The 27,882-nt window shown below is 37.1% G+C and overlaps 1 protein-coding gene across 4 annotated transcripts; it reads left to right on the top strand.

The window, feature by feature from the left end:
• Positions 1–4,233: 4,233 nt before the first annotated feature.
• Positions 4,234–27,720, top strand: eml2 (EMAP like 2). Of its 4 annotated transcripts, none has more exons than XM_084419514.1 (23): positions 4,234–4,549; positions 5,480–5,723; positions 11,654–11,839; positions 12,154–12,280; positions 12,772–12,876; positions 16,680–16,708; positions 17,504–17,633; positions 18,318–18,467; positions 20,240–20,309; positions 20,785–20,895; positions 21,066–21,161; positions 21,706–21,840; positions 22,026–22,125; positions 22,324–22,478; positions 22,742–22,867; positions 23,388–23,519; positions 24,094–24,161; positions 24,400–24,488; positions 25,673–25,770; positions 25,885–25,972; positions 26,064–26,159; positions 26,337–26,467; positions 27,082–27,720. In XM_084419514.1, the coding sequence occupies exons 2-23, from the start codon at positions 5,654–5,656 to the stop codon at positions 27,205–27,207; spliced, it is 2,418 nt and encodes an 805-aa protein (XP_084275640.1). In that variant the 5' UTR covers positions 4,234–4,549; positions 5,480–5,653; the 3' UTR covers positions 27,208–27,720. The 4 variants fall into 4 exon arrangements, with proteins under 4 accessions (XP_084275640.1, XP_084275639.1, XP_084275641.1 ...); XM_084419513.1 differs by having other exon boundaries at positions 4,253–4,549; positions 5,483–5,723; XM_084419515.1 differs by lacking the exons at positions 4,234–4,549; positions 5,480–5,723 and adding an exon at positions 10,062–10,083.
• Positions 27,721–27,882: the final 162 nt, after the last annotated feature.

Here is a 27,882-nt window from a genome sequence, read left to right as displayed (position 1 = left end):
CGTTACTGAGTGCACTTATTCAATCTCACATTCAATCTCACTACTGGAACTGTGTTCTACAAATAAATTTGATTGATATATGAGGGTAGGTAGGCAGGCTGTAAGTACTGTACTGTACTGTACGGTACTGCCTATTACATACAACAATGCAACAATAATAAAACATTGACATTTACTTTTTACTTTTGAAACTTAAGTACTTTTAAAAACAAGTACCTCTGTACTTTTACTTAAGTAAAAATCAGTCTTTACAACTTTTACTTGTAAGAGTAATATTTGACCAGTAGTATCTGTACTTTCACTCAAGTAAGGAAGTTGTGTACTTTGTCCACCTCTGTTTACCAGATTTAGTACTACACTAATTGTCTCTTATTTGTTCCCCGCTAAATAATGCTTTGTTTTTTTCCACAAAATGTTCAGATTTTATAAAACGATTGTGAACTTGTGATTTTTCTAGAGTAAATGTACTGCTGAATTATCCACTAATCTAGTTTATAATAGTATTTTTGTCCTATATATATTTATTAGCATATATATATATTTTTTTTTACTTTTTTATTTTATTTGTTGTATTTCTTTATAATGAAGTTGTCTGTATTAAGTAGATTGTGTTTAACACACAAAAGAGTGATTATCAGTTCAACACACAGAGTTGCCACCTACAGCATGTGTAGAGCTGCTCCAGGCAGAAACAGCTGTGTGGTTATGTCATGCAGCACGTTGTTCTAAGAAAAGACATTGGCAAACGAAGATAAAAAAAAAAAATCCGAGTGCTGCTCCCTGAAGCCGAGATTTCCATGTGAGGGATCTCCAAGCCATCTCAGGCTTGATTTCCGGGCTAGACAACTCACATGTCCTACTTACTAATGGAATGTGTCCCTGCTAAAATGTAGAGTTAGGATTGGGAAGTAAGACGCAAATGTGTTCAGGTATATCCATTACTTTGCAGGTCTGTTTGTTTACCATTTCCATGGCAACAGTGCCATGTGCTCAAAGAACTTGTCCTGAAAGGTGTATAGAAGAAGAAATTTAAAAACATTAAGAATGCCATCCTTTTTCAACTGTACTTCCTCATTAAGAGTAGGATTAATTAAGACTTTGTGTGGGCAGTGTCCTTGACATGACAAAACACAGTAAAAATGGCTAGCAATCAGCATGTATTGACCAAACTGGTCTGTGTTGCATCTCAAATGACATTTACAATTTTAATGAGTCAACAATTGATTATTGAAATTCTCTCTACTTTAGTATAAGGCATTAGGCAAGAACTATGAATCTTGGCACATATTAGACTATATGCCTACCAAAATCCCCCATATGCACTATAACAAGACATACTTGCAATTTCTACAAAACCTCTATATTAGCCAGTCAGATCAGTTTACCTTGCTTGCATGTTTAAAAAGGTTCACAAGCATAAAAATGATTGCAAGGTCTAAAAAATGCATATAATCAAAGAAAATGTGATCTAGACTAGGTCAACTGTCCTGAAACTCTCACATGCTGACCACGGGCTATAACACAACACATGGACAGTGATGCCAGTCTGAACTGCTTATTGTTATGGGCTGTGTGAGCTTTGCTAAATGTACATACAGTCAAACCAAAAATTATTCAGACACCAGATATCATTTTTTATATTTTTTTACTAGTGGGTGTAGGACAGTATTATAGTTCATTTATGTAAGTCAGGATAACAAAATAAAGTGAACAGTGACATATTATACCCACAAATTCTTCATACACTGGACTACCAGTAAAAAAATAAAAAATCTGGGACAAAAAATAATAATTCAGACACTTTGATCTGACCTTGTTTAGCTTAAGTGTTTAGTAACTGCTAATACAACCTTTTTACACCAGACTGAACAAAATTAAGCAGTGCTTGGTAATTGCTTGACTTAAATTGGTATTATCTAACTGTGTACTTAAATTTAACAGCTGACAGCTTTTCAACCTAATTTATTTTTGAGACGGTCTAAAAGAAGGATGGCCAAAACCAGTGAAATATCAACAGATTTGATAACGGAGTTACTGTCCTATTTTATTACCATTTTCTAAACTATAGCGAATAAACTGTGATGATGTGAGAAATGTTGCAGGTGTCTGAATAAATTTTGGTTTGACTGTTGTAGTGTGGTAGAATTGGTTTATTCAAACACTCATTGACACACCTTTTCATGTACAGTAGATCCTGGATGCTACACTGCAGAATACAATGCATCCTTTAGTCTAGTGTGACAGTGCCAAACAAACCTAACCACTTCCATTGAAAGTGTGATCAATTCATTAGGAAGTCATAAACATGAATTGGAATTTCAGACATGCATGCTTAATGTACAACTATTGCACTTGAACATTCACTACTCATAATAAGGCTGTTCCACACTGCTCCTCAAACCACTTGAGAAGATGCAACTGTCATTAAGATGAATGGGAATGCTTACAGAAAGTTTCAAATATATTTCTGATAAGCATTAAAAGAAATAATCAAATGGCTGCTCACACAGATCGGATTTTGTTGGCATGAAACAAATATTTCTTTCTTACAGCTGATGAATCATATCCTCACATCAAAATCAAAGCACTCTAGTTTTAAAATTTAGTTCATTAGTTTGTGTGCCCATATAATCTCAGCATAAGTGGTAAACAGATTTGGTTTGCTTGGTTTAGAGAGGATTTACTTGAGCTCCGATTGCCCCCCATTACATAGGCAAAATAAAGGAGAAGAAGGGGAGGAGGATGGATGCTGAAATAACTGGCAACGGGAAGTGGTAAGAGGTTGTTTTTATACCTTGGTATTAATTAGCAGATTAGATGAGAGTATTCCTCCCAAAATTACATGAAATAACAAGTTCATCAAGCCTTTGAAGTGCACTTCAAATTATGAAGTGAATCAAAAGTGCAATTTGTGCTTTTTATCTTACTTTATCACTCTGTGAACAAAATTAGTACTCTTTTTAAATTCTTCAAATGCTGCAGTGTCAGCGGAGTAGAGCCTTTTAGAATGATGAAAAATCCATATAAAAATCACAATGCATATATTTATCATTCTCATTCTGTCCACAAACCAATTAAAACTTTCTGCTCTATTCAGCCATCCACTAAAACTCTGGGCCTTACACATTAGCACATATTGGGCATTTGCCATCTGACATCCACATGAAAGCTCTGTTCTCTCTCCCTGCTGGCAAGTTACCACTGAGGGATGAGATGAGAACTGCATGCAAATAAACCCCAAACATCAAGTCAATACACCAGTTATCAATTTGCCGGAACTGCAAACCATAATGATCTTGCATTAGCATGACCAATAAAGCCATTAAGCCAATGTTAACAATAACCACTTTTGATTCATGAATGATGGGTGTGACAGAGCTACTCAAAAATGGTTTGAGAATCAGTTGGCTTAAGTCACTTCCTGATTAAATGGTAAAATTAACGTGAGCATTTCTCTCTGAAGAGACGCCTCTGTTTTGGCCTAATGAAAATAAAAATTATAAACAAACACAAAGAAGGCTGTTATGGCCTCAATGTCAACTAAATTCACCTCTCACTGACTGATGCAATAATAAATAGATGTTCAGTGATTAGGCAAAATATGGCAGCGGAAACTAAATTAATGGTGCAAAGTGGTAGACCGCAAATTCAATTGCCCATACAATATCTATCAACTCTAATCATTACATATAAGCAACAATTTAGGATTTTTTACCCTCTGCAAATAAAATTAACTATAACATCATATAAATAAAGGATTGCTTAGCATACTCTCCTATGTTTGCAAGCCTTCTTACACCTTCTGAAGTCGTGATTACTTACGAGCTCATTGCATTAAAATTTTGACTTGAGTTCATGTACAATTTTTTAACTAGAAACTAATATTACGATAATTCCAATAGCATGTGAAGTCAGCATTGTATCTCGTGTAACAGAGAAGTTGCCTTTGTTCTCAATGAACAAAATTCACGCTGGACTCACCACTTTTGCACTTCTCGGCCACCGTACTATAGCCTACGATGTGCACGCAACATTCTCTGGCAACACCCAAAAAAGACCTACAAATATAATAGATAAAAAATATATGCATACCAGGGGATTTTAGTCCACTGCATGGTGCACCGACCCCCTCCATCAAATAAAAAAAAAGTGTAAGCCTACCCTTATTTTGTAATAAGTTTTGTAGCCAGGTGTTGAACCTAATAAAGATTTTCTTCATCGCTGGCAAACAATAGTGTTTGCAGATTTTGTTTCAATGGATTGTCGGTAGCCTACAGTCAATATCCGACTGCATTAAGCGCTCGTTTTGTTCTCGGTGTTCTTAAGTTTGCAGTTTTTGTGGAGCGAGAAAAGTTTCAAACGATGCAGTGAAAGCACGAGTTGAGCTATCCAAATGATTCAGCCTGAACCGATTCAAGCCATTATAAAGTAGACCATTTCATTGAAACCGATTCAAAAGAGTTGTTATTCATTCGTGGATTGGGCATCGATATTGTTAGTTCTAATTCTAAACAGCCGAAAGAAAATACTGGACACACAACATAAAAATGTGAGCATTTTCTCATGTCGGTATACGGTAAAATCACTCATTAGACAAGGATATGTCAGGCTCGTGGCATACACTCATTAGATAAGGATATGTCAGGCTCGTGGCATACGCACACATTTTGTTTGATGCATAGGCTTTTGGTAAATTGGCTCACCTCAAGAAAATCTACGGAGCCCCGAAAGGATGGTGATATGAGATGAGAAAAAATATATATTTCGATGCTTTTGCGTCCTCTAGAGAAAACATTTTTATGCTTTTTGGGGGCCTAAAAATGCAAGCTTTTGAAAACGTATTAGCCTACGTGTTTAGTGTAGGTCTTATTTAGTCTTTTTTAATTAGTCTTTAATTGTTTTCGCGGATCCATGTGAATGGGGATGTTTTTTATGACGTTGACAACATAATGTTTATTTTTCTTAGTGTTATAGCATTGGTCTCGCAACAAAACCATGGGATTTTGTTGCTCAGGTGCTTGAAAAACGTAATGGGACGCCAAAGTGTAGCATATTCTTTTAATGTGCCAAATATAAAACATTTTGTAGCTTGACATCGAATAGCCCATGTTTTAGTCAGACCTGCACTGCCATCTAATGTTAAAGAGTAGAAATAACAGTTGCTTGACTGTCAAGGACATTTTATGACACCAGCATCATTAGCAAGTAAATTCCAAAGATAGAAATCTTTAGACCTGTTACAGGCAATAAGGAAATAGCCTATTCATCTCATGTAGGCTATAGCCTACCTGTGTAAAACAGTTAAATATCTCGATATGGTTTTTGTCCTCGGGGCTTGTTAATTTGACTAACCTGCCTCTCGTCTCATATCTGAATATATATATATATATATATATTTAAATCATGCTAATAGTGGAAGTAGTGACTGCATATTATGGGACTCCAAGAGTAAACATGCACTTTTGTTCCCTCTGGAAAGCAGCAGATCAGCGGTGAGGCTGTTGCTATAGAAACGCAGGCAGCACAGGTTGACTTCGGCTGTTCGGTGGAAAGGTGTTGAAGGCGCTGACTCGTATGTGAGGAAAGTAGGCTGGCGGATCGGAAGACCGGCGATTAAGAGAGAAATAATAAAGGAATTGATCAGAAGAAGGACATGTCGGAGCGAGTAGCCTCATGTGGGAACCTGTATGACACGAACACCCTTCTGCTTCGGTATTGCAACGGTAAGTTTGGCAGCGACTTGACTGAGCATTCATAATGAATGCGCGAGAGAGCCACACACGAGATGGTTTGTTTTCGTTTCCATTTCAGACGTCTTGTCTTTGATATCAATCAGTTTTATATCAACATTCCAGCAATGTAATGGTATTGTCTTGTCAATGCGTCACTGCCCTGCGAGGGCACAACAAAAGAAACTGTCTCAGGGTTATGTGGTGAATATTATTTGTTTAAATTACTGACCAGTTTTATATCCTGTATACAGGCAAATTTCATTCTCCCCTAACATATTTTCTTATCGCATATTTGCGGTTTGGATCAGTGTCATGGTACAAGGATGAACAAATTCAGGCTCTTGAAAGGTAGGCTATATGAGAATTACAATCCGAGCTATAGCAGTACATATGTGTTGTTTACATTTTTTTTATTCATTTTCTCATCAGCTTTTGATATGCTTGAAGCCTCTCATCCTCAGCAATCCTGATTCAGCTTGCTTCACTTGGGCTTTGTTGTTTGGTTTCAGCTAAGGTTTTAGTGGAAAGAATGTACTAAGTTGCTTATTTATTGTGAGCCATCTAGTGAATAACATTACCCACCTATTAAGATGGATTTACCAGGGTTATCCCCATGATAACTATTAAAGATCTAATCATTAACAAACATAAGCCAAAATATTAGTTGTAAACATCATGTCTGTTTTGAGCATTATCATGACTATTAATACAATGATCTAGGCCTAATTATTAACAAACACTAGCCAAAATATATCTGATCTGCAAAGCGGTGGTTCTTAACTAGTTTTTCTGTAGGACCCATATTTTGAATTATGTAAAGTGGTGACCCAGCAGGGCACCAGACTTGATTATCATACTGAATTTTACCATGACAATGCATAGGCAAAATTGACACGCATGACACACGTCTGACAACTTTGCATACACAACAGCAGAAATGTGATTTACCCGTATAAAACACTAGGCTAAATATTGCATTAGTATTATCCACTTTACCAACTGATGAATGTGCGTCAAAATATCATAAAGTTTGTTGAACACGTGTCCTTTGATCTCAACGACAAAAGATATTGATATTTCTCCTGCCTTTTAAGGATGATAAGCCTATCATTTCTGCTATCTTAGCTGAATAATTATGTTTAGTTATTTCCATTTATAATCGTTTTTCCCAGAATAGACCTGCAACTCATTTTGGGGTCGTGGCCTACCAGTTGAGAACCACTTGATATAAAATACATTTCAAAACCACAGAAAGTTCTATACAGCCGATGCAAATATTTCAAAGCAATTTACAGGTGCAGTAATCGATTTTTGAGAAACGCTGTTGAAAGTGGATCAGACCGAGCGCTAAAACCACTTAAAAGAAATATGGACGTAGTGTCCGTGATGTCACCCGTAGGTTTCTAAAGAGCATTTTTGAAGCCCAAAGTGGGCGTAGCAGGCCGTCGCCGTCTTGGCAGCGCGTCACTCCCGGATAACCGAAAATGGGCGAAGAGGCGGGATTAGCTGAGGTGAAGTGGCGGCTAACAGACAGCAGCGGCTAGCAGTGACAGCAGCGGCAATCCACCTGTCACTCAAGTGGCCACGCCCTTAATTATGCAGAACTTTAAGGCTTAATTTAATTTAAACGGATGAGTTATGAAAAAAATTCACCACCCTCACAGTTGTCATGAAGGGCAAAATTAGCTATATAGACCAAAACCACTTTTTGTACCAGGCTGTAGGCTAAAACAATTTTTTTCTGCTGTAAATTTGGTTATTTTAAAGGGACACCAGGCAAGTCTGAGTGTTTTTTTCTCTATGAAGCTCCCCCTAGTGTCTGGTAGTAAATGCTTTCAAACACTCTGTCGTAAAAACGAACTGTTGTCCCTCCCCCCTCGCCACGAGCAACCCAGCTGATCAGCTGTCAATCCAGCTGAGCAGAGGAACCGGCTATTTCAAAACCAGTTATGTCTACCGAGGCAAGTAAGGCAATATTTTATTTCCAACTGATGGCGATTTTTTTTTTTTTTTATTGTGTTGTCATCATAGACTGCAAAAAATAGGTTGTCATGCATACTAACTTTAGTATTTTTACTGGGAACGAACGAAGAGTGAGAGAGTTTTGGGAGAGTGGGCATGAGCATAATATATATATATATATATATATATATATATATATATATATATATATATATATATATATTATCGGAGGCTAATATTTGTCTAAAGTTATATTAGCAAGGTCTATAAGTTCATCTGGTAGAATGACAGTTTACCTTTGCTTGTCTAAGAAAACCTCAGAACGTTTTTTCTAGCTCGATCATGATATGTGCTACATGTTTATTGCCTATTATCAGACGCGTTGACTTAGTGACATAAAATAAAAGTGCAAGTTACACAAATAAAACCTACAGAGGAACGGCCAAACTACTACAGAAACCAAACGTGTTTGCTAATGACAATGCCTAACATCAAAGTTATAGTATCAAACGAAGCGTACTAGTAAGCCCGTAACAGACAGCGATCATAATAAAAACATTTACAGACAATAGCAAACATCCTGAGGTCACAATTACTTGAAGTTTAACACAGTTTATTCCAAAGATACTTACAAGTGCAACAGCAGCCAGGTCAGCATCCGTTTTGCAGGCTTCTGTTTCTCTCAGTTCTCACCATTCTGAAAAAGCTGGTCCGATATATTTACTCGAGTCTGACTTATTGCTCGGTCAGTGTCCCGATTCCTCTTTCGTTGGTCCTCCGACAAAGATTTCCTAGCTTTCTGCTTCTTTTTTACAGGCTCAGCCATAACTCAATCTATCGTTGCCCTTTGCTTATACATAGCCGGTGCTTGAATGGGGGCGTGTACGTGTGCAGTGCCGTCAAGCAATTCGTTGCATCGCGAGACCTGATATCACGCGATACTTCCTGGAACACGACCCGCGTCCCAAAGTTGCAAGTGAGTTTTTTCCGCTCTCGGGCACCAGGGGGGTGCGAAACCACCACCATTCAACCCGAAATAAGTAATATAACCATTCCACTGACTCCGAAGCTGTTCAGTTAAGGTAAAAAAGTTACATAGCTTCCCTTTAACATGGAGGGTATATGGGATTGACTCTCTTTTGGACCGTGTCTCTAACGGCCAGTCGATTAATTGCAGCATAAGTCATTTCCGTGTTGGATTCAAGAGAGAGACTGGATGGTTGCCGCTTGGCCAAAACACACTTATAGCCAATCAGCAGCAAGGGGCGTATGCACTCATTAAGGGGGAGGTGCCTGTGCCAGTGTGTTTGCGAATTTGGGGGCGGCGCTATCAGATATGGGGTGTGATCCGTTTTGGTTGGGGTGTGTTTGTTTTTGGTGATTTGAAATATCAACAACTTTTTTCAGAAATCGCTTACTGCACCTTTAAGAACAAACACATAAAATGATTGTATTTTATATACATATTTATCTTTATATATACATTATTTATTGATATTTTTATTTCATAAAAAAATAAAGCACAATTAAAATGCTTGAGTAAAATTAAATATTTAATAATAATTTCAGTCAATCACTGAAGGTCTTGTTAGAGAATTCGATATTATCACTATGGCTTCTTCATTCTAACAACCATTGTCCACAGCTTGTTGCTGTTGTCACTTACAGGTTCTCTCAAGGATAGGTATCAGTGTACATTGTGGTCATTGTTTGGGTTCTCCAGTAGGTCCATTTCCGCGACAGATGGTTTGGCTGAACGACAGATGGATGGGTAGACAGTATATGTCATGATGAGACTGGGTCAGAGAGGGTGTCTATCCATGTTGTACAGTTGGATGGTTTAGACAGATTTTAAATGTTGTACATGAAGATCTTATGGTCAGATATGATATTAACAAGTTGAATGCATTTAAAATCCCTGATGTGAATCGTATTGATTCAAATGATAAGGAAATGAGCATGCGCCCCAGGGGTATGAAACAACAAGTCATAAATTGTCAAACTGACATGCGCTTCGGTGTGCTATTAACAGAGAGGCTGGTCAGTGCACTTCCTGATAGTGCCTGGCTAACGGGTCTGGAGTCGAGCCAAACCTCTCTCTCTGCCAACAGCACATCCAGCAGTTTTCTACCGCATAGGAGACGAGGAACAGCGTCCTGTTACAAACATCACCCTTCTCCTCTACACACAGCACTGAGGGTGGGGGAGGGGGAGGAAGGAAGGTCCAGACACGGGATCAGCCATCCAGCAAGCCAAGGGGAAGGTGGGAGAAAGAATCTTTGGCCAGGCAGGCGTTTGGCACCTTTAGGAAACCCCTAGAGAGCTGCAGCGGATCAGGCTGTCTGAGCGGGTGACTGACAGGCGGACATAGTACTGACTGGAATGGCAGGTAGGAGGGGAATACAAGCAGAGCGGGATGATGAATATTTCAGTGCGCTTGGTTACTGAGCATCCGGTTTCCTCCAGACTGCTTTTGTCTTCCAGCATCACTAGCTCCATCCTGCTTTCTTCTCACCTTCCACTTTTGAATCCTATTTTCTTTCACTTTTATTAGTTCAGTTGACATGCTCACCACCTGCTGATGCCACTTTATGGATGGGATCTCCATGTGTTAGGCACTAACAGAGGTTTATACTTAGCATGCAGCCCGTTGCATTGCTTTTGAGATTGAAACAGAGATGGAGCCACTTTTTTATGTGAAATATGAAATTGAGGAGCTACATTTGGGGAAATTTTCCTTCTGGTTTTGATTATCGTGTGATTTTTGTAATTTTTGTGTATAAGTTGGATATTTAAATGCAATACACCCAATCGCCGTCACTTTGAATCAGCATTAGAAACGTGCTCAATTGTCCACTCATGCTTTCAACTTTTTAATAATGTTTGGATTTTTTTTTGTCAAGTAAAATTGGGTAAAAATTCTTCAAAGTGCTTATGTAATCTCTCTTTTTAATCACAGATGTTTTCATGTTGAAAGTTTTCCAACACTTAAAAATGCAAAAAAAAAAATTATTAGTGCAAACTGCAAACAAATGACTAAGCTTTTCGTAGAACTACCATCACTTTTTTTTTCAATAACCAACAGGACATTTTAGTCAAGTGACAGGTGTGCTAGAAAGGTGTACACATGTACAAATACTTTTTATCTTTATTTTATATAATATTTGCATTGTTTTATCATTTCAAATGTTTAGCTGAAAAAATGTTGTGCTATATAATTCATTAAAGTAAATGCTATTTGTTTTTATATTCTGTTATGCAAAGACATTTGTACAGTTTTTAAGTGTCTAACGAGTGTGTAAATTAAAATGAACTTTCCACATTTGCCGTCAATCCCTCAGCTGTTGCATTAAAAACGTCAATTAATTTAGCTGAAACATTAATATAACACTATATATATATATATATATATATATATATATATATATATATATATATAATATATATATATATAAATGTATATTACATTTTTTTTTTTTTTTAAATATGACTAGATTTGCAATGTTGATAACTGTGTCATCACAGTCTGTGAAAAGGGTCCATTGTTTAAAAACGGCTTAAAGCATTTTGAGCAATTAATATATCACCAATCCCAGTTTCTGTTAATACAAATTTGGAAAACAAGCAGTTTTATTATGATGTTATCATAATTACATCAGAAATACCAGAGGAAATATCTTACCTTATATTGGGGGGCCTTTGATTGTATATTGGATTAATGGGAGACTTGGAATGAGAACCACTGATATAAAGGGATAGTTCACTCAAAAATTACAATTCTCTCATCATTTACTCGTTCTCATGCTGTCCAAAACTGTCAGTTGGAGCACAAAAATATCTTCTTTTGTCTTTGACTTTCGTCCCACAGAAGAAAGTTTAACAGCTTTGGACCAGTTGTAATGTACAAATTCCAATCAGTACAAATTCTCATGCTATGACTATCTGCTTGTCTCTTTCAGATGACAATGTATCAGCTGGGAGTGGGATGGAGATGGATGACCGTCTCTCTCACCTGGAGCAGAGGGTGCAGCTGCAGGAGGACGAGATTCAGCTGCTGAAGGCGGCGCTGGCGGATGCTTTGAGAAGGCTGGGCTGCTGTGAGGAGATCACACAGACCAGCAGCAAGAAACGTGGACCTACTAAAGGTCAGAGCTTCATCGTGGCCCTCTGCTTATTATCATTACGTGTTTCGAGCCTAGAAAACTGACAATTGGAAGATATTTTTCCATCTAAACTAAAAGCAACTTTAACTGATAATCTGAGGGTAACCTTGCCTAAGGGTGCATTCTGAGATGTAACCTTTGTGTTAGCATTCAAGGTTCTTAACTGTTATTGGATATTTCGAACAGGGGTGTATTGTAATTCATTATAGTGGTTACATAAATAGTTTCCTGTGGGAGGTGAAGATAATTTGCATGTCATCTCGCTGTGTTCCTCTGTTTCTTCCTTCCTGATTTAGTTCGTCAGATACTGCAAGCTCTGCCATCCAAGCCTTTGACAAATGGCTATGTGCAAATAAAACGCTTGAGTGGCTACCCTTCCTCTCCCTCCTCTCCCAAAAAGGAGGTACTGATGTCTATCAAAAGGTGAGAGTTATAAGCAAGATATAGATCATTTGTATTGCATATTATCTCTACACATTTTCAAATGCCATTTTATTGAAAGACATGCTGGTATCACACATTAAAGTAGTTCATAGTGGAAATATTTGCATTTATTCTACACCAAGACATTTGTTGCTCAACAACATCAGTGCAGTATTACTTCTCGACCTCAAGATGGCGGTATTGAGTAATAAACCATTTGGAACATTTAGCCTAAAAGATCCCGGTATAATTAAGTACCTGAAAACTTTTACAGAAGAGAGCTGTAATGGTTCCTTATGATTTATTAATAGTTAAATACGAATACGAATTCATAATCGATATTAATCATTTTTGTATTCATGTGGACCACAACACTACAAAGAGCCTGCTGTGTTGTTTAATACTTCCACCCAGACTGGCATTTCTTTGATGTCCTTCTTTCCTGTCCTCTGCATTGTGCCTCACTCATTACTTTTGTCTCTGTGTGTCAGGAAGAGCATGTCAACAGAACGCCTTTCCACGGTGAAGAAGGAGATGGCCGATTCCCGCAGCAGAACCACCTCATCAGGCAGCTCAACAAGTGGAAAGAGAGACGGGTACCTTTTCATCTAAATAAAGTGCATTAAACTCAATGATTTTTTCTGTACACAGAGATGAAAACTCTTTCCTTCCAAGCCTTGAGACTAGTACAAGATGTCAACACAGCTAAGAATAGAGGCTACTTCAGTGTCTAATTAGATGACAAAGCTAGACTTTTGGTCAGCAAGACACTAGAGACAGTAGGGGAAGAGAAGGACCATCTATAGACAGCATTTTATAAAATCAAATTTTAGACCATGATTTGAGCTGAATCAGATGTTGTTGTATTTGTATTGCTGATTTGAAATATGTTATGAAATGCACAGCTTTGCCTATTTAGGCCTTTATTTATTTAAATGGTCTGCAATTTTTAAAGGTTACCATTGTGTGTTCTGGTTCATAGAAACAGAGTTCTAGCCAGCCATGTTTTCTTACCTTAATGTTGGTACATAGACAACATACACTTCTGTTCAAAAGTTTGGGGTCAGTAAAGACGCGTTAAAATGATCCAAAGTGAAAAGATTACAACAGTAAAAGATTTATATTCCAAAGATTTGTATTTCAAATAAATTCTGCATCATTTCATCCTGAAAGAAACATGTATCATGGTTTCCACAAAACATATTAAGCAGCACAACTGCTTTCAACATTGACAATAATCAAGATTGTTTCCAAATCAGCATATTAGAATTATTTTTGAAGGATCATGTGACACTGAAGACTGTAGTAATGATGCTGAAAATTTTAATGTAATATATTACATTTTAAAATATATTAAAATATAAAACAGTTATTTTAAATTGAAAATATATTTCACAATATTACTAAAAAATGTACAGAATTTTACCCAAACTTTTGAATGGTGGTGTTAGTGTATGCTGTTTTGTTTCTTGTTAAGTGAGATATTTCAACTACTAAGTGTGTTTGTTGTGCACACACCAAGAAGGCTTAGGAACAATGTGATCAAATAGTCATAAATAATTTATGGTGAGTATACACAGAGTTCCAGGAAGGAAGGTAAACACTGATGTTCAAACTAGACATCTGTCAATAAAAGTGTTATTGACTAAGATCCTGACTGTCAGAGCTGAATAGCAACCACTGGAAAACTCTTAACCAGGTTACCACTTAATATAGTGTTCAATTCGATTCAATAAAAAAATTTATTCTATTTTTTTATAGTGAAAAGGAGGGTAAAAATTACATTTGAATAGAGAACACTTCAAGCTTGTCATCATATGAGTCCATTAAACCTTTGTTGCTGTCGCAAACTACTACATAATAAGAGCTTCATCCTACTAAAGGGTTACGTATCAGTTCCAACAGGTTTCCCACCAAGCTCCTGCAGGGTGTTTGTACAGCAGATAATCCCACACCTTTGTAGTCTTATATTTATGGCATGATGATTGTTTGTATGGCACATGGCAGCTCTTCGCAGGCACTTGGTTGACACACACCACTGAAACAGTCTCCTGACCACAGAGTGCTTCATGTTACTGCATTAAAGCACTGGGGGGAGTGGTCACCCAGAAAAGGGCTGTCATGCACACAGAGGAAGTGTCCTCCCATTGGTTAGCAAGGTCCATGTTCCTGCAGAGCTTAAGTTAACTCAAACAAGGAACTCAGTCTTTTGCCTGACGCTTCTGCAAACTCCAGCTAGCACTTAAACTGAATAACGGGAAAAACAACATGAAGAGGTCGATAAGGTAAAGCTCATGTTCTTGTTAAGCTCTTTCAGGTCTTCAAAAGAAATACTTTTGGTAGTTATAGGGTGAGTGAGGTTGATAATGGAATTGCTTTCAGCTTCCTTCAACAAAGCAAACATTGGTAGGCAAACAAGAATATTCATAGCATCATGGGTTTTATAGATAAACAAAGGGAACGCACCTGGGCTAAGTTGGTGACGCAACTTCCCAATTGGGAACAAAAAACTATGAGCAAACTTTAAAAACATTGATGGAATCTGACAACTTTTGCTTATGCATTTTACTTTGCTGTTGCAAGCCTTCAGTTTTGTTGTTTTGTGGCAATTTTGCATCATTTTGTGAGTCATTTAGCAAAAATTTTAATGTTTCCATCTGGTTTTGATTGCTTGTTTCCATCTGGTATTGTCAGGCTGAATCCTTGTTATCCATTCAACTCCCATTCAAGTAATGTAATATATATAATGCATACATTTTACTAATTGCTTTAGTGCATTGCTTAGCTGGCAATTTGAGTTAGATATTGATTGTTACTGCTGCTCAGCTGTATGTATTAAACATGAAAGCCACACACAGACACACTCACACGCACACAGACACACTCACACGCACACAGACACACTCACACGCAGCTCTTTGAAGGCAAATTAGAGTGAGTGCTCTACATCAGGAAATAACATGGTTTGAAGGACATCATGTCCAGAGAACTTCAACAGAAGTTTTTAGTGAATCACTTCCTTTAGAGATTTGATTTATTCTGTAAAGATACTGTGCGTGCATGTATCTGTAAAGACACTGTGGTGATTTTCATGTCTAAAATCCATAAATCGTCACCCGCACTGTGGTATGGATGGGTGTGTGCATAGTCAGTGCATTAGTATGAGGTCGCGCACATTAGTGGTGCATACTCACTGCATTATATTGAGTTTGGTTGCTACACAGCCTAGGGTCATTACTGGTAAAATAGATTTTTCCGGGATGTGCTTTTGAGAAAATGTTGCCAGTAGCTGCCATTTTGTGTGCCATCACCTAAAATCAGGTGTGTGGTGTAGCACTGAAATGTTCCATAAATGTCCATAAACAACATAAATTGCTTAAAATCAACAGCATGCTTGCTGAGAAAAACAAATTAACACACCCTATGTGGATCCAAATGATATGAACTATTCATCACATTCTTCACATATTTTCCTAAAAAATATATATTTTCAAAGGCTGCAAATGCACAATAATTATATATAATTATTGTGCATTTGAACAATATTTCCATTTTTATATATATATATATATTGCCACCACACTGGCTAATTGAAATATTGCTGGCTTTGGTGTGGCCTGCTTTGGTTCAGTCTTTGCTTTAATGAAGTGTTTGGATGGTTTCTGCATGCCTGGACACAAACAGATCATTGTGGGAGCGTTTTTTTTTCGACGGCACCCACGATCCTTCTGTCTTCCCTTTACATAACATTTAATTTTGTAAACTGTTTGCTGTCCATTCTGAGGATCCCTGAGTTCTGCAAACGTATTCCAGCAAATAATGCTGGATTGATGGGTCTAATTTATTACTTTCAGATGTCTAAGACAGGCTGTCAGTCATGACAGTCTTGCATCAGCACAGAGGAAGTGGAAAACTGTGTGGTTTGGAAAAGCAGCTACAAAATGCACACGCAGACACAAATTGAACATTTAATCTTTTTTTATATATATATATCAAGGCCTCGACATTTAGAACAATTTTGTCCATGTTCGTTTTCAAAGCAAAATCACCACCAGTGCTGGCACCCCACCAAATGTGTTTAGTCATGTAAACAAGCTCTGAAATTTCCTGTATTTAGTTGAAAGCAGTTTTGGGTGCCCCTCTCCTCCTGTCGCTTTAGCTCAGTGTTCTCTCCATTGCACAGATCTTTGAGAGGCCACATGAAAGCTGGGTCAGTATTAATGGATGAGCTCAATGAATTAGTCATCCTCATACAAAACACAAGTCAAAGACAGCAAACAAAACTTTTCAGAAATGATTTTAGAAAGTTTTTGTTTAACTTATGGCGCTGTTTTTGTCTGGCTTGTTGTCTGTGAAGGTATGAATGAATGACTGACCTCTTTCTCTTTTGGTCTTTCAGCAAAACCAAAGAGTGCTCCTTCAATGCTGGTAAGTTTTCATCTATTTTGAAGTCATATGATGAATATCGCCCAATAAAAACAAAAGACCTTTTTTATATTGAGCGAGAAATCAATAGCTGTTTGGTATTGCCTTTAGTGCTTTATGTGTCAACTGTTAACTGAAATAAAGCTGAAATAAAATCTAAATATGATGAAAAACTTGTATTAGAAAATTAAATTAAAAATGCTGCATGATTAAGTTTAAGCTTAGGTACTCATAATTACTAAAACTGATATAAAAATAAATTGAAGCTACATAGAAATCTAGAAAAGAATAATAAAACGACAAAATTGTATAATAAAATTATAAAAATTAAAATAAAAAGTATAAAAATAAAACCTAATTCAAAATATTATTAAATAGTATATAAATAATACTAAAGGCCTATACAACAAACCTTTTATTCCATTACAGTGTTTCCTTTTCCAGTGGAGGAAAAATAATGTGGTTTTTTTTTTTTTCATTGTTTTTTTTTCATATATAAATGCATGTAATATTTGTTTAGCTATGTTTAACTAGCAGTGCAGGGAGAGACTGAGCCCTGTGTTATGTGAAATTATATATTAGCCTGACTTGATCCCATTATCGTGTGCATTACAGATAAAAACTATTATGGATCGACTTAATGCTTTCAGCCAGTCTCATTCTGTAATGGGCAAGTTGGTTTCTAAGTGAACATATTTCTGTCAGTAGGGCCAGGGTAATTTGACAAATCATCCTTAACAAACCATGTTTACTGCTTGTTTCTGTTTGGCCGCCAACATTTCTGTCCTTCTTGAACAGATGATGGTTACGTTAGGATGTTCATACGTGGACGTCCAATCACCATGCATATTCCAGACCAGCGGAAGGAAGCCTACAACCTTGACCACAAGGTGGCGCTACCAGAGCGCAAGCTAAAACTTCAGTGGGTGTATCCTTTGTGATTTAGCTGAAAATTATTTTATAATGTTACTAAAGTGAATTGTGCAGACATTCTAATGAATAATGATGTATTTTGATAGATCATTGTGAAGTTGTTTATGTATATTTTATTCTTATTATTTGACAATAATTTAATTAATGGCTGTCAACATTTCAAGTACAATTAATAATTAAAGCGCATCACTGATTTTCAATTAAATTTCAGATTATTTCATAAATAGTTTGAAATTAAATGCAAATTAACCCATTTGAAATGTGACACAAAAGTGCTAATTTAAAGCTACAGTCCTTTTTTTTGTGTTCAAAATTTACTAAATGTGTATAATAAGTGAGGGAGTAATAAAATATACTCACATAATTTGTGAATGGGAGCTCTCCGGTGTGCGGATCTTTACTTTGTAACTTATAATAAGTGAGAACATCATGAATTCATTTTCCAAACCGTGTTTTTGTCTTATCCTGAATCACTACGGTACACCTATAATAAGTGTTTTTAGACTGGTTCCTGTCGTACCGCTGCGGAGAAGCCCAGTACCTGCGTGACTCGTCATAGACATAAACAAGACGCGTGCACTTCTGTTTATTAACCCCTAGAGCGCCAAAAGTTACAGACTGCAGCTTTAAAAGTATGTATCAATGAAAAAGCTTTTCATTTCTTAACACACTTCATTAGTTACGGCTATAGGGGAAGAGACTGCCGTTCCAACCTCTACCTGTTGCCGACGGGGGAGATCGTGTACTTCAATGCTTCGGTAGTGGTGCTATACAACGTAGAAGAGCAGCAACAAAGACACTATCTAGGCCATAATGATGATGTCAAGTGGTAAGTTAAATATACAGGGTGGGCCATTTATATGGATACACCGTAATAACATGAGAATGGTTGGTGATATTAAAGTCCTGTTTGTGGCACATTAGTATATGTGAGGGGGCAAACTCCTCAAGATGGGTGGTGACCATGGTGGCCATTTAGAAGTCGGCCATCTTGGATACAACTTTTGTTTTTTTCAATAGGAAGAGGGCCATGTGACACATCAAACTTATTGGTAATCTCACAAGAAAAACAATGGTGTGCTTGGTTTCAACGTAACTTTATTCATTCATGAGTTATTTACAAGTTTCTGACCACTTATAAAATGTGTTCAATGTGCTGCCCATTGTGTTGGATTGTCAATGCAACCCTGTTCTCCCACTCTTCACACACTGATAGCAACACCGCAGGAGAAATGCCAGCACAGGCATCCAGTATCCGTAGTTTCAGGTGCTGCACATCTCGTATCGTATTTTTCCAGCAAGATGGTGCACCACCACATTATGGGTGCCAGGTCCGAGCATTCCTAGATGAACAGTTTCCTGGAAAGTGGATTGGTCGTCGTGGGCCAGTTGAATGGCCCCCAAGGTCTCCCGATCTGACCCCCTTAGACTTTTATATTTGGGTTCATCTGAAGGCAATTGTCTATGGTGTGAAGATACGAGATGTGCAGCACCTGAAACTACGGATACTGGATGCCTGTGCTGGCATTTCTCCTGCGGTGTTGCTATCAGTGTGTGAAGAGTGGGAGAACAGGGTTGCATTGACAATCCAACACAATGGGCAGCACATTGAACACATTTTATAAGTGGTCAGAAACTTGTAAATAACTCATGAACGAATAAAGTTACGTTGAAACCAAGCACACCATTGTTTTTCTTGTGACATTACCAATAAGTTTGATGTGTCACATGGCCCTCTTCCTATTGAAAAAACAAAAGTTGTATCCAAGATGGCCGACTTCTAAATGGCCACCATGGTCACCAGTTTGCCCCCTCACATATACTAATGTGCCACAATCAGGACTTTAATATCACCAACCATGTTCCCATGTTATTACGGTGTATCCATATAAATGGCCCACCCTGTATATTGATTTTATGGTTTCTACATACTTTTGCTCATTTACTCTACAGTTAATGAAGATTAACAGCACTGGTGGAACTACTGCGGGAGAGAAATCAGTCTAGCGTTGATGTCATACTGAGAAAAAAGCATTTCCCATTTCCTGCAGATTATTCTCAAACTAGGTCATTGTTCAAAGGTCCAAAAGATGTTATCATTGTGCTTATCAGCTTCATGAACAAATATATTGTACCACTGTATCGCCATCATTCAACAAAAAGAGCCAATGTACTCAGGAAGTGTTGCTAGTTTCTGAGCAAATTTGCATTTTTAGTACCAGATCTTGCTTGGCTTAACAGACTCTTATCTACAAGATAAGCGAATCCAGCAGTATATTCAAATATACCTGCAATCAAACTAGATCTCTTCTGCCTTGTGGTGTTTTTATGCTGTTTGGTTGCCAAAAAAAAAAAAACAGGTGTAACTGAGCGACAACATGCTGTCTCTTGTCAAAAATGTTGTTATTTAATATTTGTCGCTAATTAAAATAACACTGGAATGCTTTCTCTGTGACTGTCAAAATCCCTGCTTGCAAAACTGTTGCAACCTGTTTACTGTTTTTTCTGGGATCAGACTGCATTCATTTACTGTTCCAGAGAGAGAGAGAGATGGGAAATCTTTTCTGACAAGCACTGATCCTGACAATGTTCTCTTTGCAGTTTGGCCATCCATCCAGACATGGTCACTATAGCAACAGGACAAGTTGCTGGAACATCCAAAGATGGCAAAGTTAGTTCACATTTAAAATTGTGTGGCAGCCTAAAGATTTGTTAATCTTTTGGCTTAATCCTGCCTTCTGTGTGCTCAGGAACGAAACTACTGTGCTCATAACAGTTTACATCAGTGTTTTAGCAGTTTGCAAAGTATATTAGCATTGTATATTAACCTTAAAGTAATATACTTTTATTCAGCAAGGATGCATTAAATTGATCAAAAGTAACAGAAAAGACATTTATAATGTTACAAAAGATTTCTGTTTCAAATAAATGCTTGGTATCCATCACAGGAAAAAAATAACATTTTAAATTATATTTAAATAGAAAACAGTTATTTCACATTGCAAGTTACTGTATTTTTGATCAAATAAGTGCGGCCTTGGTGAGCAGAAGAGAACATTTTTAAAACTATGAACTATTCCTTTAATCTGATTTAAAGATGCTCCATTCATATGCATATAATAAGTGAATCTTTGTTTCCCCATCAGCTTTTGCAGCCTCATGTCCGTGTCTGGGACTCGGTCAGTCTGAACACTCTTCATGTGATCGGAGCAGGTGTGTTCGACCGAGCCGCCACCTGTGTTGCCTTCTCAAAGTCGGTAAGCCAACTTTCTTTTTTAAGTTCTTGATAAAACAATCTGTGTGCTTTGATGCCATGTGATCAATGAGAAAAGTGCACAATAGGTATAGGCAATGAATATTTGAACAGTGATGAATGGCTGAATGAACAATGGTATTTACATGAATATAATACCTCTTCTCTTCACAGAATGGTGGTGCTCATTTGTGTGTGGTTGACGATGCAAATGATCACATTTTGTCTGTTTGGGACTGGCAGAAAGAAAAGCAGCTGGCGGAGGTTAAGGTGAGGTGGCATCCTGTATTAAAGCAGCGATACTAGACCCGCTGTACAATTTCCTTGCATAGTGTGTCTTGTGTGATTATGAAACCTGAGTGTTCACAGACCAGGTGGTTTAAAGCCCTGACCGCACATGTACAGTCATCACCATGACATCTTTTTGACGTGTGCATTTTCATCTGGAAAATGTCACGTTTGTCCTCTTAATCTTGTAATGCAATGACTTGTGCGGCCTATGAAATTACTTTCCTTACATCAACAATCCGTCTTTATATTTTTAACCCCTTCCCACCCACTTTCCACAATTAAACAACTTTGTGATGTATCAAATCAAGTTTTTTTTTTACTTGGAATATTCTGTTTCAAGCTGTTTCAGGTAGATTTGAATGTATTTAAATGTTTAAAATGCTAAAATGATCACGTTTGCTCACAAATTTAACATATTGTAATTGTGTGCATTGGTCACTGATGTCCTGTGAAATATATATGTGCTTAGACTAAGAAAGAATGCATCTTGATTTGTGTCAAATATCCATTCACAATTTTGCAGTGTTCCAATGACTCAGTGCTGGGCGCTGTCTTCCACCCCATGGAGGCCAACCTTATTGTCACCTGCGCGAAGTCTCACATCAACTTTTGGACAATGGAAGGGAGTACTCTTACAAAACGCCAGGGACTGTTTGAGGTTTTGTTGCATTTACTTTTCAGTATTACTAATAGAGAAATATCCGCATTAAGTGATATCTTTGAGTTTATTGCCTGCATGTGAAATTTTATTTTATTTTGCATTCAAAATCCCCATAGCACAGAAATCGAGAAACATTTATGATGATTTTATTTAATGTATTCATATTTTTGGTATACTTTCAGAAACATGAAAAACCCAAGTATGTTCTCTGCATCGCTTTTGCTGAGAATGGTGATGCAATCACTGGAGATTCTAGTGGAAACATCTACATCTGGGCTAAAGGTCAGCAAATAATTATGCCATTAATTGCTCTGCCAAAATAATTGTCCAAATGCCACATTTTTAAGTAATAAATTGTATTTAATCCATCTATTTATGTAACGGCAGTTAGAAAAACAGCACCTTCATCTGTGTGACTGTTATTAGTGGAGATATTCCCTCAGTGCAGCCTATGATTTGATGATGAACTCTGATTTAAAGGGGGGAACAAGATCAGCCAGGTGGTTTCGGGAGCCCATGAGGGTGGGATCTTCTCTCTGTGTGTGCTGAAGGATGGAACGCTGGTGTCAGGAGGAGGGAAAGACCGCAGGGTGCTGCAGTGGGACCACGACTACCGCAAAAAGAGCGAGATTGAGGTGAAGTTGTTGTCTTGTTCTAATTAAAATTTTACTGACTTTCATAATGAAATGCAGAGATGGATACGTATTTTTAATGATCACCATATACCCTAAAAAAATACTTTTATTGTTATGATGTTATCGTATTCCTAGTATCGAAATGTAATCCAGGCATTTTATTTATTAGATTCAGCTACTTCAGCACTGAGTTAACTTCAGTTAAAATCATGTTTTAGCTGAGATGTACAGATTACACGTTAACATAGTTTCTCTGTAATCAGGTTCCTGAGGCTTTCGGCCCCGTCCGCACTCTAGCTGAAGGAAAACAGGACGAGCTGTTTGTGGGAACAACCCGAAACGCTGTTCTACGGGGCTCTTTTTCTGGTTCCCTCACTCCTATTGTTCAGGTATTAGTTGTCAGATTATATTACCTTGTGTTTAGATGCCTTTTGGCCTTATATCTTTGCCAAAAGTCAACAAGATCATTTTTTCTCAGCCTCATGTAGTCAGACCTCAGATTAAAAACAGCATATGCCATGGACAGGGCCGTCCCAAGCATTCTGCTAACTCGCACTGCCCCCCCCCCTCAGTCCGTTCAGTAGGTGGGGGGGTTGTGGACGTGTTTCGTCGCGGTTCGCCGAGGCCCCCTAAAGCGCGGGCCCGGTACAGTCGCATCGATTGCACCCCCCTAAGGACGGTCTAGGCCCTGGACCATATTGTAGTTTATACTGGCCAAAAAAACACATGCTTTGTACAGGAAGAGACCAGATGTAAAGCAACCAACTACAGATATGTGTGTTTACATGCCTGATGGGTATTTATCTGAAATGGATGGTGCCAATAATCAGTTCTACCTGTCCAAAAGTAATAAGCACAGGGCATTGTTGCCATTCTTACCCTGGTCTCTATGTTTTCCATCTGTGAAAGGGTCACACTGATGAGTTGTGGGGCTTGGATGTGCATCCCAGTACTGAGCAGTTTGTGACATGTGGTCAAGACAAGCAAGTCTATCTCTGGGACACATCTTCTCATCTGCCTCTATGGAGCAAGACCATTGAGGTTTGTATGAAACTGTTTTACTCTTATATTCCAGTGATATGTAATCATAATAAAAAATAATCTCATCTGCTTTGCATGATTTAGTTTGTATACTGTATGTTCAATTTAAGGAACAAATGTTTGTTTTAGATGTTGTTAGAATGTGCTGTTATGCATATTGATTTTAGATTTGTATCGTTTAATATTAATATATTAAAATATTGCAAATTAAATTATATTACAATACTGCATATAATATCAAATGTAATATTTTTTTACATTGTATAAAATATATATTTTTGATATTTAGTTTTGTTTAATATATATTATATTTAAAAAACAATATAATAAATCAAAATATAAAATGTCATTTTATTTGTTTACATTATGTAAAATATTTATTTTAATACATATTACAATATTAAAAACCAATATAATAAATCATAATATAAAATTTAATTTAATTTGTTTACATTATGTAAAATATATTTTTAATATGTATTTATTTTTATTGTTTAATACTGATATTAAAATATTAAATTATAAAAATATAAATATATATGTATTTTTATTGATTGATTTATTTTTATTTTAGGACCCTGGGCGTACCATTGGATTTCATCCCAATGGCCCTGTGCTTGCTGTGGGCACCATGACAGGAAGGTATGGTTGCATATGGGAACTTTAAAATGATTTTTTTTACTTACTTTACATGTCAATCAGCTGATTTTCAACAACAACAACAAAAAAAAAACAACTAATATTTAACAAGTCTGTTTTCAAATTAGGATGTTTTTTTCCCTCAACTGTACATTTAATTAAAAAATATTTGTAATTCTGACTTATTTGATGCATCAGTATTCAAACCTGTTTTTTTTTTCTTTTTCTTTTCATCTTACAGGTGGTTAGTGCTGGACACTGACACCCGTGATCTCGTCTCTATGCATACAGACGGCAATGAAATCATCTCCGTTGTTAAATATTCTCCAGGTGTGATCTTTTGTGCTTTTAGCCATTAGTCACAACTATTCCTCATTCACTGTTTCTTGGCTCTTAAACCTATTTTCACTCTAGCGAAATACATGCATATATATGAAACATACAGTCATGCTCAAAGTTTAGCTGCATAAAACTTGCAGAATCTGCGAAATGTTAATTTTAACAAAATAAGAGGGATCATACATATGTTGTTTTTTATTTAGTACTGTCCTGAATAGATATTTTATATAAAAGATGTTTACATATAGTCCACAAGACCAAAAAAAGCTGCATTTATAAAAATGACCTCGTTCAAATGTTTACATACCCTTGATTCTTAATACTGTGTGTCGTCGTTACCTGGGTGATCCACGACTGTTTTTTGTTTTGTGATGGTTATTCTGTATGATTTTGATATCTATCTTTTCACACTGAGGACAATTGAGGGACTCAAACACAACTATTGAAAAAGTTCAAACATTCACTGATGCTCCAGAGAGAGACATGATGCATTAAGACCCAGGGGGTGAAAACTTTTTTTAATTTGAAGATCAAGGTAAATTGTACTTAATTGGTCTTCCAGGAAACATGTAAAAAAAAAAAAAAAAATATATATATATATATATATATATATATACACACACATTTAAACAAAAATAAGAAAAATGTGGACATCTTCATCCTGTTAAAAAGTTTTCACCCCCCGGCTCTTAATGCATTGTTTCTCCTTATGGAGCATCAGTAAATGTTTGAACCTTTTTTAATAGTTGTGATTTGTGTTTGAGTCCCTCAATTGTCCTCAGCGTGAAAAGATGGTTCTCAAAATCATAAAGTCACTGCTGGAAAGGTTTCAAATATGCAAAAGATGCTGGAAACCTGAAGATTTTGCAGGACCTGAAGGAGTTTTCTGAAGAACATTGGGCAGTTTAACTGCTCAGGACAAACAAGGGACTTAAGAACACCCATCAAAAAAAAAAAAAAAAAAAAACCGGTTGCATTTCCTATTACTGTCAATGTTGAAAACAGTTTTGCTGTTTAATATTTTTGTGGAAACGGTCATACTTTTTTTCAGGATTCTTTAATAAATGGAAAGTTCAAAGGAACTGCATTTATTTGACATTAAAAATGTCTTAACTGTCACCTTTGAAATACTTTTTATTTATTTTTTATCACCTCTGACATCCTCTATCTCACAGATGGGGCGTACCTGGCCGTGGGTTCCCATGACAACTTTGTTTACATCTACTCCGTTACTGAGAATGGCAGGAAATACAGCCGTGTTGGCAAATGCACTGTGAGTTTAAGAGAGAAATTACTTCAGCATCTCTTCAAAAATCTCTCTGAAATTTCAATGGTAATCAATTAGGGACCATTAGCACTCATTTAATACCATGTCTTGCATCCGTAGGGACACTCCAGCTTTGTCACTCATCTCGACTGGTCCACCGACAGCCAGTTCATTGTAACCAACTCAGGCGACTATGAGATCTTATACTGTGAGTTGTTGTCTCAGCTAACAGCTTTGTCAGCGAATGGAGCTCAGATGTCATTGTTTTAATGGCTGGTGTCATGTTTCCTGTTGAAAAGGGGAAGCATCCAGTGGGAAGCATGTAACTAGTGCAGATGCAGTGCGTAATCTAGAGTGGGCCACCTCCACCTGTGTGCTGGGTTTCAATGTGTTTGGTAAGTCACACCGTACACATAAAAGAAAAGAAAAAAAAGATCAGCTTCCATTTAATTATTTTCCTGGAAATGGCTGTGAAATAATAGTTTGGGGATATTGTCACATTAACACTTTTTCCTCTTCTCGTCCCTTTCCTTTTTATTTTATGATATTTTGTTGCTTTGTTTTATTTTAAGGGATCTGGCCAGAGGGTGCTGATGGCACAGACATTAATGCTGTATGCAGATCACATGACAATAACCTCCTTGCCTCAGCTGATGATTTTGGCAAAGTGCACTTGTTCTCTAACCCCTGTTCCCAGCCAAGGGTGAGTTTTTCCTTTTTTGCTAAATTTGTCACTCAGTCAAATAGGGCTGTAAAGATACCCTCATGTCACGATTCGATACATATCACGATACTGAACTCATGATACTATATTATTGCGATACTCCAAGACATATGATGAAAGGTTACCCAAAAATGTACTGTTGATTAAAATGCCTAATTTGGTTTTACATTGTGGGTGTAAATGAATAGGGTTGGACTTTGTGCTGATGCACAGGACCATGATGACACCAGAATAAAAAATATTCATGATTCTGAAGCTGAAAATACAGAATTATTTTAGACGAAAATGCTTGTCACTCACTAGATATATTTAAAATAATGTAGGCCACTTTTTACTGGTAACATAAGACATTTGGCATTATCAGGACCCACAAATATTCCCCCATTGCATTATTATTAATTATATTCAACATTATATATAATAGTTTAATATAGTACTGACGCTAAAACTCAAACAGTAATTTTTATTTTGGGTGAACTATCCACGATACATATTGTTACGTTTTTGTATTGTGATATATTGTGACACGATATATTGTTACACCCCTACAATCAAATCATACTCTGTAAAACATTTTTTCCCTTCTTCCACAGGCTCCCAGCCATGTCTATGGTGGGCATAGCAGCCATGTGACCAACGTTGCCTTTCTCCATGATGACAGTCATCTTATTTCTACTGGTGGGAAAGACACCAGCATTCTTCAATGGGTGCTCGCTTAGTCACATCTGAGCCGTCCTGCTGCAACCTCACTGTAGACTCCTGCCCACTAGAGGGCAGCACTGCTGTGCCTAATTCCCTTTCCTGCTGTCCTGTTTGCCTGTACGGTGTACTATTTTATTAGGTTTTCCATTAAGTGCTGGTACAGAGTCAGTTTTCTCTCTTGTCGGGGTGTAATTACCATGATTGTTTGAGGGGTTGAGGCTGAGCTTAAATTGGTGATAATTGGCGAACTCTAAAGTCAAGTGTACGCTTTGCTGAATCACCACTAGAAGGAGCTCTGGTGCAGAAGAAGCATGTTATCTACTGTTGACACTATTTAAGCCTATTTAAAGACGTTTATCTGTGTTGCTGAAGCCTATAGAAATATATAATGCTGTCACTTAGTGGAGGTTGTATTTTAATATTGGAAATACATAATGCTGTGGCACTTGGCTTTTGATGCATATCTAGGGGAGAACTTAAGCTGTGCTTTGCCTTTTATTTGTTAATAAAGTTTGCCATATAGCAATGAATTTACTCCTAAAATGTGTCTTAAAAAAAATATATCAAGCTATAGTAGTTTCTATTATATATATATATACCATAATAACTGCTATGACCTATTAACAAAATGACGAGTAAAGCTCTGTTGCTGTTTCTTTAGTCATGGCTTTGCTTTTCTATCTCCTAGTTGA

Source organism: Rutilus rutilus, assembly GCF_951802725.1.
Source record: "Rutilus rutilus genome assembly, chromosome: 9".
Lineage (NCBI taxonomy): Eukaryota > Metazoa > Chordata > Actinopteri > Cypriniformes > Leuciscidae > Rutilus > Rutilus rutilus.
Note: the sequence above shows the minus strand (reverse complement) of the source record. Positions and strands in the feature narration are given on the sequence as shown.

Coding starts and splice junctions, on each gene's coding strand:
- eml2 (XM_084419514.1), top strand. CDS start 5,654: ATGTCGGAGCGAGTAGCCTCATGTGGGAACCTGTATGACACGAACACC. Junction 21,841..22,025: donor AACGCCAGGGACTGTTTGAG/GTTTTGTTGCAT, acceptor GTATACTTTCAG/AAACATGAAAAACCCAAGTA. Junction 24,489..25,672: donor CGTTGTTAAATATTCTCCAG/GTGTGATCTTTT, acceptor TCTATCTCACAG/ATGGGGCGTACCTGGCCGTG.